The following is a 16,894-nucleotide window of genomic DNA, read 5'->3' on the forward strand; positions in this document are numbered from 1 at the left end:
AGGTAACAGAATATACAATGATTCTATAAACAATATATCAGAATATTAAATTTTAAAATGGGTAAAATTTTAAGAATTTAACACATTTTAAAGAACGTACTTCAAATCAGTGGATGAATACTCATTCAGTAGTGTTGTGAGAGCTAACAATGTGGCGGGAAATATCAGGTGAGGGACCTGGCTCATATTTTACATAAAAATATGATAGGGACTTCCCTGGTGGCGCAGTGGTTGAGAATCTGCCTGCTAATGCAGGGGACACAGGTTCGAGCCCTGGTCCGGGAAGATCCCACATGCCGCGGAGCAACTAAGCCCATGCACCACAACTACTGAGCCCGCGTTCTAGAGCCCGCGAGCCACAACTACTGAGCCCATGTGCCACAACTACTGAAGCCTGTGCGCCTAGAGCCTATGCTCCGCAACAACAGAAGCCACCATGCTGAGAAGCCCGTGCACCGCAACGAAGAGTAGCCCCCACAACTAGAGAAAGCCCGTGCACAGCAACAAAGACCCAACACAGCCAAAAATAAATAAAATTAAAAAAAAATATACGATACAGAATGTTTAAAGATTCAATTGTAAAAAATAAAATCATAAACTCTCTATCAGAAAAAAAAAAAAGAATACTGAATGTGGGAAAATAGTCACTATATAGTTTCATGGAAAACATGTAGATAAACATTGCAGTGTCATCTTAGCTGAAGAATAATACATATTTTTAGAATATCTGATGCCATGGACAGACATCTGTAGCACAATATTAACTTAAAAAGGTAAAAAAATACTATGTATAGTGTGAATCCATTTTTGTAAATTACAAACATAAACACACGGAAGAAAGCTGAGAAGAATACACACCAACAGATTGAGTCTTTCCCTCTGGGTGGAAGATTGTGGATGATTTTTACTTTCCTCTTTTTGATTAATTTTAATTTTTCAATTTTCTACAGTTAACACATATCAGTGTGTAAAAGATAAGATCTACTTGTAAAAAACTAATTTACCTACTCTCTCTGTTCTCATTTCTATCATCAACCCACACAAATGCCTCAGGCAACCTTATATCAAGAGTTCCCATTCCAGTGACCGCATGCTTCCCATTCCTAACATTACCTGGAAGATGTCCATTAGAATCATAGGTGCCAGCAGCATGGTGACCATTTCAAAAGGTCCTGCCTTCATTTTTCTCTTCTAAATTAAAAAGAAAAAATTCCAATTTAGTAGACTTAGAGAAAAGGTTTAGGGAAGTAGAACAGGATGACACACTATATATATTTTTTCATTCTGGGTAAGAGTGGGTATCATAATGGTTAGGAAGTGATTATTAATAAATTTCCAATGGCTGGAAGGGTCATTAGACTTTGTCTGGTGGCCTAACACCCTCATTCTACAGAAGAGGAAACCAAAGCTCAGAGAACTTCAGCAGTTTGCTCAAGATTAAATCTGTCCATTTCCATTCTCTTTTAGACATGTTGTCTCTCCCACCATAGTCACTGGTAGTCATTTTTAATTCCTATCTCTAAATCTCCCCTCCCAGCATACATAGGAAATCACAAACTAAAAAACAACCGTTTCAGATTGGTCCCCTAGATCCCAGTCTCCAAGAATTCTCCAGGAGTTAGTATCCACGCATATCATCCATTCTTTGACCCTCTTTGCAAACCAAGTCATGCCCATTTGGCTAGGATGGAGGCCAGCAGTGGTAAAAACCAGAAGGTTATCCGAGGCAGCCTGCTTCTCCCAAATAGTCACATTTAAGAGAAGCCAAGGATAAAACAAGTGTCTTGCATAACTTTGTGAAGGCAGGAATAAGAAGGAAATGGGTAGGAAGCAATTCTAGTAAGATTATATAATTCTATTGGCTGAATGCCCAATATTCATCCCAAAGTTCATGAGACAGGAGCAGGTAAACAGGAGGGTAAGAGGCCGTCAAGGGCTGAAGCTGTCCCAGAGCCATTAACTGATTCAATTAAAGACTGGTTTACAGTTCCTTCCACATACCTACAACAAAGTTGACATGGCTGGAACTGAACTGAAATCTCTTTTTTTATCCTACCAATCACCATATTATGGCATCTGAAAATGGGGAAGAACAGCACAGGGGAAAGAAGATAGTCTTCCCTTTGGCCCCAGATCCCCATCTTTATTCAGGAGCAGTTTCTTTCACTAAAGATATCAAAAGATAGTACAAACACGCCACTCTTGTGTGAAGCTTCCCTTTAAAAAAAAGATTTGGAAAATAGTCCTTGACAGATACCAAGCAAGCTCTGAATCAGGATTTTCTTGAAAATTCTTCACTTCCATAGTCTGAGTGTAAATAAGTCAAAATGTTTACCTGGCTTTTCTGCCTGTGGAGGTTTAAACGATGCTAGGTCTCAAACCGTTTCCCCAGTCTCTCAGTGGTGGTGAGCGTGTCTTCAGGATAGGAGGTTGTTGACACTGAGCGCGGAGAAGGGAATGCTTTTCTTTTTATAAACATCCCCAGCAATAGCTTGGCAGTGGCACATTACCTCGTTTGTGTTCTGCTATTTATATCTGCCCCCCAGACTCTCCCTTGGAATCATTACTGTTAACACATGAAATCTCCAAGAGGCTTGTAAGGCCACAGCAATTCCCTCTAACCACACAGCGCGTTCAGCTCTGAGCCCTCAGTTCTGGGCTTCTCAGAGAGTGATCACTTCCCATTCCTAACCCTCTGACCCTTTGACCCTTTGACTCTGAGATGTCAGACTGAAGCAAGGATTTTACCCTAGCTAAATGGTTCACATAACTCAGGGGACTTGCTGTGTTAATCACTGGCAATGGTGATGGCTGTCACCATTCACTTGACCGGCTTACTGTATTTTAGGTACTGTGCCGGGTGCTGGGACACACAAGTAAGTGAAATAAAGCTGAAAAGCACTCAAACTAACAAAAGACATGAATATGCATACTTAACCAGAATACATGTTAAGAATCTTAGGTACAGGCAAAGCCCAGTGAGAACACTAAGAAGAGAAGGATTTGGTAATATCTACAACTATAGCTCTCACTTGAGTAAAGTACACCTAGTAAATATATTGACTGCAGTGCTGAAGAATACTTAAGAATTCACTGACTATGGATATAAAACCGTGATATGTCCTAGGAAATTCATGCATATGTGTATCAAAATTAATTAACAGAATATTTAGAAAGTAGCACTATTCATAAAAGCCCCAAACTACAAACCATCCAAATGCCTATAAATAGTAGAATGGATAAATTGTGGTGTATTTATACCATGGAATTTTGTATAGTATTGAAAATTAAGAAACTTTTAACTATATGTATGTGCATAAATACCACAAATTTTAAACCTATGAACAGATACAAACATCTACACACTGAATGATTTAATTAGTATAGAGTACAAAATCAGGCAAAACACTTCTATGGCATCAGGTGTCAGAACAGTACCCTGAGTGGGAGGTAGTAACTGGAAGAGGCACAAGGGGAGCATCTGGGATGCTAGTTAGGTTCTGTTTTTGGTTCTGGGTCTCGATTACACTGATATATTGTTTATGAAAATTCACCAAGCTAAATGTATTCACCATACTTAAATGTATTTTTCTCTCTGTGTGTGTACATACATATTTACTCAATGAAACATTTTAAACTGTCATGAAGTGAACCTACTTTTACAAAACCCATCTCTCCTCCTCAGACTCTTCCAGACGTCTAGCCTCTACCCACCTCACTGGCTAAGCAATTTAAGAGTAAATACACTGAATAGGCTCTCAGTAATTGTATCATTTTAAAAAATAGAGTTTAGTTAGAAAGGAAAAAGTTTGCACATGTTTTCAGTCCTTAGGCTCACAATGACCGGCATTTTAGGCCCAGGCATGTGGGCCTACAGGGAATGAAGTAGTGGGATTTTCCTGTATTTGGCCCCCTAAAGCCTATCAGATTCATCAATGAATCACACAAAAGACTGAGTCGACCAAAAAGAGCATAACAAACACTGCATGAAGCTCAAAGCAAGTTTGACCTTATTTATTCCCAGTATGCTTTTGCTCCATTCTTGTTTTCTTTCAAGAAAACATAGTGACTTGATATTTGTATATACTGTGACATGATCACCACAATTAAGTCTAATTAACATCCATTACCACACACAGTTACAAAATATTTTTGTGTGTGATGAGAGCTTTTAGGATTTAGTCTCTTGGCAACTCGCATATGTGCAATATAGTATTATGAACTCTAGTTGCCAATTAGATCCCCATGACTTACTTACTTTGTAACTGGAAGTTTGTGCATTTTGACTCTCTTCACCGATTCTGCTCAACCCCCACCCCCATCTCTGGCAGGCACCAATCTGTTCTCTGTATCTATGAGCTTGGTGGTTGCTTTTGTTTTTAGATTCCACATATAAGTGAGATCATACGTTATTTGTTTTTCTCCATCTGACTTATTTCACTTGGCAAGATGCCCTCAAGATCCATCCATGTTGTTGCAAATGACATTATTTCATTCTTTTTATGGCTGAGTAATATTCCATTGTATATAGGTGCCACATCTTCTTTATCCATTCATCTGTCGATGGACACTTAGGTGGCTTCCATACCTTGGCTACTGTAAATAATGCCACAAAGAACATGGAGATGCAGAACTCTTTCCAACTGTTTTCATTCTCTTTGGGTAAATACCCAGAAGTGAAATTGTTGGATCATATAGAAGTTCTATTTTTAATTTTTTGAGGAACCCTCATACTGTTTTTCATAGTGACTGCACCAATTTACATTCTCACCAGTAGTGTACAAAGGTTTCCTTCTTCATATCCTAACATTTGTTATTTCTTGTCTGTTTGATAATAGCCATTCTAACAGGTGTAAGGTGATATCTCACTGTGTTTTTTTTTTTTTTTTTTATTTCTTGGCCGCACTGCACAGCATGTGGGATCTCAGTTCCCTGACCAGGGATTGAACCCATGCCCCCTGCAGTGGAAGCACAGAGTCCTAACCACTGGACGGCCAGGGAAGTCCTTCTCATTGTGGTTTTGATTTGCATTTCCTTGATGTTTAGTGATGTTGATCTTTCCATGTGTCTGCTGGCCATCTGTATATCTTATTTGAAAAAATACCTATTCAGGTCTTTGCCCGTTTTTTATACAGATTGGTTTTTTCCTATTGAGTTGTATCAGTTCTTTATATATTTTGGATATTAACACTTTATCATATGTATGATTTGCATATTATCTCCCAATCAGGCTGTATTTTCTCTTTTTTTTTCTTTTAACCAGGTAAGTCCCTGGGGGCCTTTTTTAAAAATTAATTAATTTATTTATATTATTTATTTTTGGCTGCAGTGGGTCTTCATTGCTGCATGCGGGCTTTTCTCTAGTTGCGGCGAGTGGGGGCTACTCTTCGTTGCGGTGCGCGGGCTTCTCACTGTGGTGGCTTCTCCTGTTGTGGAGCATGGGCTCTAGGCATGGGGGCTTCAGCAGTTGTGGCTCGTGGGCTCTAGAATGCAGGCTCAGTAGCTGTGGCACATGGGCTTAGTTGCTCCATGGCATGTGGGATCTTCCCGAACCAGGGCTCGAGTCCATTGGTAGGTGGACTCCTAACCACTGTGCCACCAGGAAAGTCCCCTGTATTTTCATTTTTAGATGGTTTCCTTTGCTGTGCAGAAACTTCTTAGTTTGGTATAGTCCCACTTGTTGATTTTTGCTTTTGTTGCTTTTGCTTTTGGTGTCATATCCAAAAAATCACTGCCAAGACCAATGTCAAGGTGCTTACCACTTATGTTTCCTCTAGGAGTTTTATGGTTCAGGTCTTATGGGCTGGCCAAAAAGTTCGCTCAGGTTTTCCCATAAGATGTTTCGGAAAAACCCAAACAAACTTTTTGGCCAACCCAATACATTCAAGTCTTTAATACATTTTGAGTTAATTCTTAGGTATGATGTAAGATAGTGGTCCAGTTTCATTCTTTTGCCTGTGGCTGTTCAGTTTTCCAAACACCATTTACTAAAGAGACTGTCCTTTCCCCACTGTATACTGGCTCCTTTGTCATAAGTTAATTGACCATATACACATGAGTTTATTTCTGGGCTTGCCATTCTATTTCACTGATCTATGTGTCTGTTTTTATGCCAATACCATACTGTTTTGATTACTATAGCTTTATAATATAGTTTGAAATCATGGAGCACAATGCCTTCAGCTTTGTTCTTCTTTCTCAAGATTGCTTGGGGGTTTTTGTGGTTCCATACAAGTTTTAGGATTTTTTTGGTCCTATTTCTGTGAAAAATGCTATTGGAATTTTGAAAGGGATTGCACTAACTATGTAGATTGCTTTGGGTAGTATGGACATTTTAACAATATGGGTTCTTCCAGTCCATGAGCATGGACTATCCTTCTATTCATCTGAGTCTTTTTCACCATTTTTCATCAATGTCTACAATTTTCAGCATACAGGTTTTTCACCTCCTTGGTTAAATTTATTCACAAGTATTTTATTATTTTTGGTGCAATTATAAATGGGGTTATTTTCTTTATTTCTCTTTCTGATAATTCATTATTGGTGTATAGAAACACAACAGATTTCTGTGTATTGATTTTGCAGCCTGCAACTTCACTGAATTTATTAGTTCTGGTTTGGAGAGGCGTCTTCAGGGCTTTCTGTATATAATATCATGTCATCTGCAAATGACAGTTTTACTTCTTCCTTTCCAATTCAGATGCCTTAATTTCTTTTCCTTGCTGGATTGCTCTGGCTAGGACTTCTAATACTATGTTGAACAGAAGTGATAAGAGTAGCCATCCTTGTTTGAACATGATTTTAGAGGAAAAGTTTTCAGCTTTTCACCACTGAGCATATTAGCTGTGGGCTCTCATAGATAGCCTTTACTATGTTGAGGTACATTCCCTCAATACTGACTTTGTTGAGAATTTTTTATCAAAAATGTCTGTTAAATTTTGTCAAGTGCTTTTTCTGCATCTTTTGTGATGATCACATGATTTTTATCCTTCATTTTGTTAATCTGGAATATCTCACTGATTGATTTGTGAATATCAAACCATCTTTGCATCCCTGGAATAAATCCCAATTGATCATGGTGTATAATCCTTTCAATGTATTGTTGAACTCAGTTTGCTAATATTTTAAGGATTTTTGCATCTATGTTCCTCAGGGATACTAGCCTGTAATTCTCATTTTTTGTAGTGTCTTTGTCTGGTTTTGGTATCAGGATAATGCTGACCATAAACTGAGTTGTGAGCTCGGAAGTGTTCCCTCCTCTTCTATTTCTTGGAAGAGTTTGAGAAGGATTGGTGTTAACTCTTTTCAAATGTTTAGTAGAATTTGCCAGTGACGCCATCTGGACTTTTATTTGGGGGAAGTTTTAAGTTACTGATTCAATCTACTTACTAATAATCAGTCTGTTCAGATTTTCTGTTTCTTCCTGATTCACTCCTGGAAGGTTGTTTGTTTCTAGGAATTTATCCATTTCTTCTAGGTTGCCCAATTTGTTGGTATATACTTTATTTGTAGTAGTCTCTTATGATCCTTTATGTTTCTGTGGTATCATCTGTAATGTCTTCTCTTTCATTTCTGATTTTATTTATTTGAGTCCTCTCTTCTTTTCTTAGTGAGTCTAGCTAAAGGTTTGTTGATTTTGTTTATTTTAAAATAACAGCTCTTGGTTTCACTGATCTTCTCTATTGTCTTTGTTTCTTTTCATTTATTTCTACTATGATCTTGGTTATTTCTTTCCTTCTATTAACTTCAGGCTTTATTTATTCTTCTCTTTCTAGTTCTTCGAGGTATAAAGTTAGGTTGTTTGATATATTTCTTTGTTTCTTGCAGTAGGCATTTATCGCTATGAACTTTCCTCTTAGAACTGCTTTTACTGAAGCCCATGAATTTTGGTATGTTTCCGTTTTTGTTTGTCTCAAGGTATTTTTTGATTTTGCTTTCAATTTTTTCTCTGACATATTGGCTGTACAGGAGCATGCTGTTTAATCTTCACATATTTATGAATTTTCCAGTTTTCTTCTTATAATTGATTTCTAGTTTTATGCCACTGTGACTGGAAAAGATGCTTGATATGATTTCAATTTTATTAAATTTGTTAAGACCTGTTTTGTGGCCTAACGTATGATCTACCGTAGAGAATGTTCCATGTGTACTTGAGAAGAACGTGTATTCTATTGATTTTGGATGGAATGTCCTGTGTATTTCTGTTAAGTCCATCTCGTTTAATGTGTCATTTAAGGCCAATGTTTCCTTATTTATTATCTGGATGATCTATCCACTGATATAAGTGGGGTATTAAAGTCCCCTACTATTGTTGTACTGTTGTCTATTTCTCCCTTTAGGTCTGTTAATATTTGCTTTATATATTTATGTGCTCCTATATATTGGGTGCATAAACATTTACAAATGTTACATTCTCTTGTTGGACTGACCCCTTTATCACTATATAATCCCCTTCTTTGTCCCTTATCACAGTCTTTGTTTTAAAGTATATTTTGTCTGATGTAAGTGTTACCAAACGCAACTCTGTATGCTTGATGCACAGTGAGGCCAAACAATACCAGAACGTCAGATACATGGGGGCTCCAGATGGAAGTGGTGCCAGGTCCCAGGCCGGGGCTCTGCTGCAAGCCTGGCAGGCGGCAGGATATGAGCCATGGCTTCGCACGCCACATCCGCTGGAGCCAGCTTGCCCAGTGCTGCCCCGCCTCATGCCACTGCGCTGCCCCCGGCCTGGCCTGGCCTGGCAGTCCCTGACTCCTGCTGGACTCCCTGCTGGGACGACTATGACAGGAAGGTGAAGCAGGCAGCCAGGAAGAGGGCAAGGAGGTGGCACACGCCTGTGTCCACTTGGCCATGAGAACCTGACCTGCAGATGTACCTGCCGCTGTAACAGGGGCAGGGCAGGCACACAGCCGTTAGCTCGTGACCATTAGCACATGGCAGTTAGAGGTCCAGCTCCACCAACAGTCAGCCGAAGAGTGGTCCTGGGGCAGAGAGTGTGGTGAGAGGCAGATAGCAGCCTTCTCCAGGCCCTCCAGGTCTGCTGGCCTCAGGCTGAGGGCTGTGTCCTGCGGACCTCCAGAGCCCTCACTACAGCCGCCCACTGGCTGGCCCCAGGCCTTGAAGCAGCAGTGAACCTCTCCTCCCTCTGCACCTCTGCAACCTAATGGTGGCAGCAGTCTCCATGGGTTGCAGCCCAGGGAGCCCTCAGCAACTGGAGTATACGGACACTGCCATTAAGGTAACAGCAGTCTCCATGGGTCGCAGGCCACGGAGGCCTCAGAGCCTCTCCAGTTTAAATGAAAAGCCTGAGAGCTGGCTGGATCCTGGGTGCCTTGCTCCCTTAGTGATGATGGCTGGGCAGGGTTTGGGAACCTGGCCCTGAGGGTGCCGCCAGCTGAGATCTGCCTCTTCAACTGGGCCTGGGCACTGGTGGGAGGACCCAGGCTGGGTGCTGGGTGAATGCTCCCGGGCAGGGTAACCCACCTGTGTAGGGATCCCCTTCTCTTAGCCAGGACCTGGAACTTGGTGGGTGAAAGTTGAGACTTGACACCTTGCCCTTTCTTGTTAGAACAGAGAATAACATTTGTTTTGGTGGTTTATAGGAACATTGTGACCTGACCATGACCTGACCTCAAGAACAAAGGATCTGACACCAAGAAGTCTGCAACAACTCACCATGCCCCTCCCTTACCTTTCCTATAAAAGGGCTTTGCTGAAAGTTTTGGGGGAGTTTGGGTTTTTTTTAAGGCATGAGCCACCCATCTCTTTGCATGGCCCTGCAATAAACCAAACTCTGACGTTTTGGTATTATTTGGCCTCACTGTGCATCAGGAAAATGGACTTGTGTTCGTAACATAAGTATAGCTACCCCAGCTTTCTTTTGGTTTCTATTTGCATGGAATATATTTTTCCATCCCTTCACTTTCTTTTTTTTTTTTAAGTTTTTTTTTTTTTGATGTGGACCATTTTTAAAGTCTTTATTGATTTGTTACAATATTTCTTCTGTTTTATGTTTTGGTTTTTGGCCACGAGGCATGTGGGATCTTAGCTCCCCAACCAGGAATGGAACCCACACCCGCTGCACTGGAAGGCAGAGTCTTAACCACTGGACTGCCAGGGAAGTCCCCATCCCTTCACTTTTAATCTGTGTGTGTCCTTAAGTCTGAAGTGAGTCTTCTGTAGGCAGCAAATAGATGGGTCTTGTTTTTGTCACTCAATCATTCTATATCTTTTGATTGGAAAATTTAGTTCATTTTACATTTAAAGTGATTATTGAAAGGTATGTTCTTATTGCCATTTTGTTAATTGTTTTCTGGCTGCTTTGTAGTTCCTCTGTTCCTTTCTTCTTCTCTTGGTCTCTTCCTTTGTGGTTGATGATTTTCTTTAGTGCTATCTCATATTCCTTTCTCATTTCCTTTTGTGTATCTAATATAGGTTTTTGCTTTGTGGTTATCATGAAGCTTACATATAACAGCTTGTAGTAGTCTATTTTAAGTCGATAACAACTTAACTTTGAATGTATTCTAAAGTTCTACATTTTTATTCTCCCATCCCCTGTATCTTATGTTTTTGATGTCACATTTTACATCTTTTAATAGTGTGTATTCCTTAACTAATTATGGTAGTTATGGTTACTTTCACTACTCTGTCTTTTAACCTTCATACTAGCTTTAAAAGTGACTAATCTACTACCTTTACCATACAGGAATACCTTATTTTATTGCACTTTATTGTGCTTCATAGATATTACATTTTTTTTACAAATCAAAGGTTTGTGGCAACCTTGCCCTGACCAATTCTGTAGGTGCTATTTTTCCAACAGCATTTGCTCACTTCATGTCTCTCTGTCATATTTTGGTAATTCTTGAAAAATTTCAAACTTTTAAATTATTATGTCATGGTGATCTGTGATCTTTGATAGTACTACTATACAGCTTGCTGAAGGCTCAGATAATGGTTAGCATTTTTTAGCAATAAAGTATTTTTAAATTAAGGTATGCATACTGGTTTTTTAGGCATATGCTATTGCATACTTAATAGTCTATAGCACAGAATAAACATAACTTTTATATGCATTGGGAAACCAAAAAATTCATGTGACTTGCTTTATTGTGATATTCACTTTTTTGTGGTGGTCTGGAACCAAGCCACCATATCTCTGAAGTATGCTCATATATTTATCTTTAGCAGTGAGTTTTTTTTTGTTTTTTTTTTTTTGGTACGCGGGCCTCTCACCATTGTGGCCTCTCCCGTTGCGGAGCACAGGCTCGGGACGCGCAGGCTCAGCGGCCATGGCTCACGGGCCCAGCCGCTCCGCGGCATGTGGGATTTTCCCAGACCGGGGCACGAACCCGTGTCCCCTGCATCAGCAGGCAGACTCTCAACCACTGTGCCACCAGGGAAGCCCTAGCAGTGAGTTTTATACTTTCATATGGTTTGTTGTTACTAATTAGTGTCCTTTCTTTTCAGCTTAAATATGTCCCTTTAACATTTCTTGTAACAACAGTTTAGTGGTGATGCATTCCTTTAGCTTTTGCTTGTCTGGAAACTCTCATCTCTCCTTCAGTTCTGAATAACTTTGCAGGTAGAGTATTCTCGGTGGTAGGTTTTTTTTCCCTCCCTTGCTACTCCCTTCTGGTCTGCAAAGTTTCTGCTGAAAAATCTGCTGCTGGTCTTATGGGGGTTCCCCTATACATAACAAGTTGTTTTTCTCTTTCTGTTTTAAGAGTCCCTCCTTGTCTTTAATTTTTGACATTTTAATTATAATGAGTGTTATCGTGGGTCTCTTTAGGTTCATCTTATTTGGAACTCTCTGGGTTTCCTGGATCTGGATGTCTGTTTCCTTCCCCAGGTTAGGGAAGTTTCAACCATCATTTATTCCAATAAATTTTCTCCCCTTTCTCTCTCTCCTGTCCTTCTGGGACTCCTATAATACAAATGTTAGTCCACTTGATGTTGCCCCATAAGTTCCTTATGCTATCTTCACTTTTTTGCACTCTTTTTTCCTTTTTTGCTACTCTGATTTGGTGAGTTCTTCTACCCTGTCTTTGAGTCCACTGACCCTTTCTTCTGTTTCATCTAGTCTGCTATTGAATCCCACCACTGTATTTTTCAGTTCAGTTGCCATAGTCTTTGCTCTGTGACTTCTGTTCACAACTTTTAAATATTTTCTATGTCTTTGCTGAAGTTCTCACTGTGTTCATCCATTCCTCTTCTGAGTTCAGTGAGCAACTTTTTTTTCAAATTATTATTTTTTTATGTTTTTAGCACCTTTAATGGAGTGTCATTTCTTTACAGTGGTGTGTTAGTTTCTGCTTTATAACAAAGTGAATCAGCTATACATATACATATATCCCCATATCTCCTCCCTCTTGCGCAGTGAGCATTTTTATGACCACTACCTTTGAACCCTTTATCGGGTTAGTTACTTATCTCTATTTTATTAAGATTTTTTCCTGAGGTTTTATCTTGTTCTTTCATTTGGAACACTCTGTTTTTTCACTTTGCTTGACTCTCTATGTTGGTTTCTATGCATTAGATGAAAGAGCTGCTTCTCCCAGTTCTGAAGGGTTGGCCCTGTGTAGGACACAAACCTTATCATTCAATGCTGCCCTAGCACTCTTGGTTGTTTCTCAACATGTTTGTGATTATCCAAGCAGCCTATTTTATATTTAATAGCTCCCAGTAGCTGAGGGTGCGCTAAGACTAGTTAGTCTCCCAAAGGGAAGGATCTCACTCAGCATCTAGTTCAGGCTGATTACAAGCCAGACCTTAGGCGGCAGCTTTTAAAAATACAAAATAAACCGTTTTGTCAGACCACAAGTGCAAGCCCTGCTGGCCCCCAGAGCCAAGTGATCTAGAGGTATCCCCTGGGCAGCAATCATAAAAATCAGGGCTCCAGATTAGTGTGTAAGCTCCCTTCTGGGAGATACCAGTAACATATTGCAAGGCAGAAAGAGGACAAAAAGATGGTATTCCCCAGCCTACATTCCCTGAGAGCACCTCTGTAGCCTCTGAACATGTTTCACACCTGAGGCCTGTCCCTGTGGCCAAAGTTCCAGGACTAGGAAGTAGGCCTCTTTCACAGAAAGACTAGGGGAGTGTTTTAGTCCACCGTCTGTGCAGTGCCCTGGGGATGGTAGCCTTCCAAGAACTCTCTCTCTAATTGTTACAATCCTGTGGGACCTAGGAACGTCATCCCCCGCAACCACCAGAGTCAGGCAATCAAGGGATATTCCCTGGGCAGCAGCTGCAGAAACCAGGGCACCAGATGCAAAAACTGGGACCCCAGACACTTATAAGAGCTCCCTTTCGAGAGATGCTGACACTCTGGGGTCCAGCAGGAGAAGAGGAAGATAATGCCTGCCCTCTGAGTTCTCAGGAAAGGTTTACAGTCAGCCCTTAGCTGTGTGTTTAATTAGAAGCCTGTTCCTCATGTTGCAGCAATAATGATAAGCTAATAGGCATTTTTCACAAAAACATTGAGCTCTGAGTCTGTTACCTCCTGCTGTGCCCTGGGGGTAGTAGCTGTTTAAGAACTCTTTCTCATTGGTTATGGTCTCGTGGGGCCCACAAGCTAAGCCTGTCTGGCCACCAGAGCCAAGTGATGTAGAGGTGTCCCCTGGTAGCATCTGCAAAAATCAGGGCACCAGAGAAGGGTATAAGCTCCTTTCTGGAAGATAGCAGCGAGCTGGAATAAAGCAGAGGGAGAGCACAAAGACGGAGTCTACCTGCCTCCATTCCCTAAGAGCAGCTCTATAAGCCCCTCTAAGTATGCCAAACCAGAAGTCTGTCCCTCAGGCCAAAGCTCCTGGACAAGCAAATAGGTCTCTTCCTCAGAAAGACTAGAAGTGTGTTTTAGTCTGCTCTCCGTGCAGTGCCCTAGGAGCGGTAGTCTGCCAAGGACTGAATCTCCGATTGTTACGGTCCCATGAAACCCAAGAGCACAAGTCCTCTTGGCCTCCAAAGCCAGGTGATCCCCCAGGCGGTAGCTGCAAAAGCTGGGTCACCAAATAAGAAAACCAGGGCACCAGATGTGTACAGAAGCTCCTCTCGGAGAAATACGGGTGCTCTGGAGTGCAGCAGAGGGAGAGCACAAAATGGCACCTGCCAAAAAAGGAAAAATAAAGAAACAAATTTCTTACAAGTCGGGGGAGATGGCTCCCGCTGGTTTCAGCAAGACAGAAAGGAATTGTGAAAAATGGCGCCCACCGACTGGAGCATAAAGAGGACACCCATGGGAAGGGGGAAAAAAGAAAGAAGAAAAGATGGCACCCGTGGGCTTTAGCAAAGGAGAGGGAGGGCATGATGACGGCGCCCACTAGCCTCCGTCCCAGGAGAATATTCCAGCAGGCCCCTGCTCCTCGGACCAATTGCTTTAAAATTAGCAAGTGAGTCTTCTGCATTTAAGTCTGGGCGATTTTCAAGGGCTGCTTCTGCGCTGCACCCTAGAGCAGGTGAGTCTGCACACGGTCCCTTTAAGAACTGCACCTCGGTTTGCCTCAGCCCCACAGGTCTCGTGTATGTGAGCCCTGTTGGTCTTTAGACCCAGGTGTTTTGAGGGTTTGTCTCTCAGGTGACTGTCTTTAAAGTTGGGGTGCCCAGTGTGCAGTAAGAACCCTTTACTCCTCAAAGCAAAGCTCCAAGTTCTGAGCTACCTTCCAATTGTGGGTTGCAGCATCAGAGGTGGAATTTATGGCAAGATTGTGCCTCAGCCTTTCCTACCCACTTAAATGTGGTTTCCTTCCCATTTGTCTAATGTGAAGGATTGCTCCACCTGTTTTTAGCTTTTACCCAGAGGACACTGTTCCATACATGGCTGTGGATTTGGTATGCCCATGGGAGGAGGTGACTTCAAGATCTTCTTATGTCGCTATCCTGAACTGGAGCCTCCAGTTTTTAACTCTTGATTTCATTCATCCATCCATTCATTCAACCAATATTTGAGTCCTCAAAATGTTCCAGGAACTGTTTTAGATACTGGAGGTATATCAGTGAACAAAATAAACATCTTGCCCTTGTCAAATGCATTTTGTGGGAGGGGGGCAGTCAAATAACAACTAAAATAAATAAGTAAATTCTATAAGAATGTTAGAATATAGTAAGGTTACTTTTTAAAAAAGTAATACAAGAGAGACTGGGAGTACATGGAGAGTTTGTCACTTAAATTGGATGGTTGGGGGGAATCCCTGAAAATGGGATATATAAGCAAAAACTTGAAGGAGATGAGGGAGATAAGCCAGGTGGCGGAAGAGTGGTCAGGCAGAAGGAATAGAAGAGGCTGATATGGCTGGAACAGAAGAGTCATTAAGTAAGGGAAGAGTTGTAGGAGATAAGGTCAGCAAGGTAAGGGTGGTAGTGGAAAGATAAGTCTTTGTAGGCTATTTTAAGAATCTTGGATTTTACTCTAAGAGAAAGGGAGCAAATCACAAGGTTTGAATGGAATCATGAAAAGATTTGACTTATTTTTTAAGATAATGACCCTGGCTGTTATGCTAAGAATAGTCTACAGAGTGAAAGTCAACCAGTTTACAGGTTATTACGATAATGCCAGCAGAGATTATGGTGGCTTGAACCAAGATGGCAGCAATAAAGGCGGTGAGGTTGTGACTGGGTTCTTAGCATAACGCTTTGAAATCCACCCCTGTTGTTGCACGCATCAATAGTTCTAAAACGAACTACAGTGATGGTTTCACAATTCTGTGAATGTACCAAAGACCAATGAATTGTATACTTTATTTATTTATCTTATTTATTTATTTTTGTGGCTGCGCTGCACAGTTTGCAGGATGTTAGTTCCCCGACCAGGGATTGAACCCCGGGCCCTCGGCAGTGAGAGGGCAGAGTCCTAACCACCGGACCGCCAGCAAATTCCCTGAATCATATACTTTAAATATGTGAAGTACATGGTATCTGAATTAAATCTCAGTAAAGCTGTTTTTAAAAAGAGGAATGAACTGCTGATACAAATAACACGGATGAATCTGAAAAGCATTACACTAAGTATGATAATATTGGGTTGGCCAAAAAGTTCGTTTGGGTTTTTCCGTAACACCGTACAGAAACTTTGCCATTCTAGAACTTTGTCATTCCAGAAAAGACAAAAATGTAGTGACAGAAAGCAGGTCAGTAACTGCCAGGGCCTTGGATGGAGGGAGGAGACTGACTACAAACCTTGTGGGGTGACGAAATGTTTTATATTATGATTGTGTTGGTAGTTACATGATGATACACATTTGTTAAGGGTCATAGAATTGTACACTTAAAATTGATGAATTTTATTTATATAAATCATACATAAATACGGTTAATTTTTAAAAATAACAATGACAACAACAACCTTGCCCACATACTCCCTGGAATGTCTTCATGACCTCCAGACTTAACATGTATCCCAATTTGAAGACTACTATTGGAAAGCATCTGTAATGTTGCAATGGCCAAAGGAAGGGGCTTGAAAGAGAGCTGGGAAATCCAGAGCAGCTCAGGGCTGTGATCAGATAATGCAAAGGACATGTTATCTTAGAGACTGGAGCCCAAGGCAGGGTATTAAGCAGAGAAAGTAAATTACAAATGACCATCATCCAAAGACCAGCAGGATCAGACACTTCAGTGAAGGCCACAGACCACTAGAGGTCAGCACCAGAACAAGTCACCTCGCACCACAATGGCAGGACTTAGCTTGCTCTTGGGAAGGACCAAGAGGAGAAGGGGAGAAAATAATTCCGAATTTAACTAAATTTTTACCTAAAGAAGACTGCTTCAACTCAGAAGTAACTAAATTTTAACTGGCAAGATTAATGTGCTACCATTAGTGGACATGAGAGTTTGTGAATCATGTTTATTTCCAATATAGACAAATATGGTTTCCTTTTTGCACATGGTTCCCCAT

General features: G+C 40.9%; 1 protein-coding gene across 3 annotated transcripts in view; it reads right to left on the reverse strand.

The window, feature by feature from the left end:
- The window catches only part of ART3 (ADP-ribosyltransferase 3 (inactive)), a 38,093-nt gene extending 35,639 nt beyond the window's left edge, over window positions 1–2,454 (reverse strand). For all 3 annotated transcript variants that reach the window (XR_009540288.1, XM_060147994.1, XM_060147993.1), the window contains exons 1-2: window positions 2,336–2,454; window positions 1,114–1,191 (exon numbers count right to left, since the gene is read on the reverse strand). Coding sequence is in view for 2 of the 3 variants with exons in the window: in XM_060147994.1 (XP_060003977.1) it covers window positions 1,114–1,182 (69 nt within the window). In the remaining variant the exon portion in view is untranslated. The remainder of the gene's footprint in view (window positions 1–1,113; window positions 1,192–2,335) is intronic.
- Between the last annotated feature and the right edge of the window lie 14,440 nt (window positions 2,455–16,894).

This window comes from Lagenorhynchus albirostris, chromosome 4, assembly GCF_949774975.1.
Source record: "Lagenorhynchus albirostris chromosome 4, mLagAlb1.1, whole genome shotgun sequence".
In the NCBI taxonomy this organism is placed as follows: domain Eukaryota; kingdom Metazoa; phylum Chordata; class Mammalia; order Artiodactyla; family Delphinidae; genus Lagenorhynchus; species Lagenorhynchus albirostris.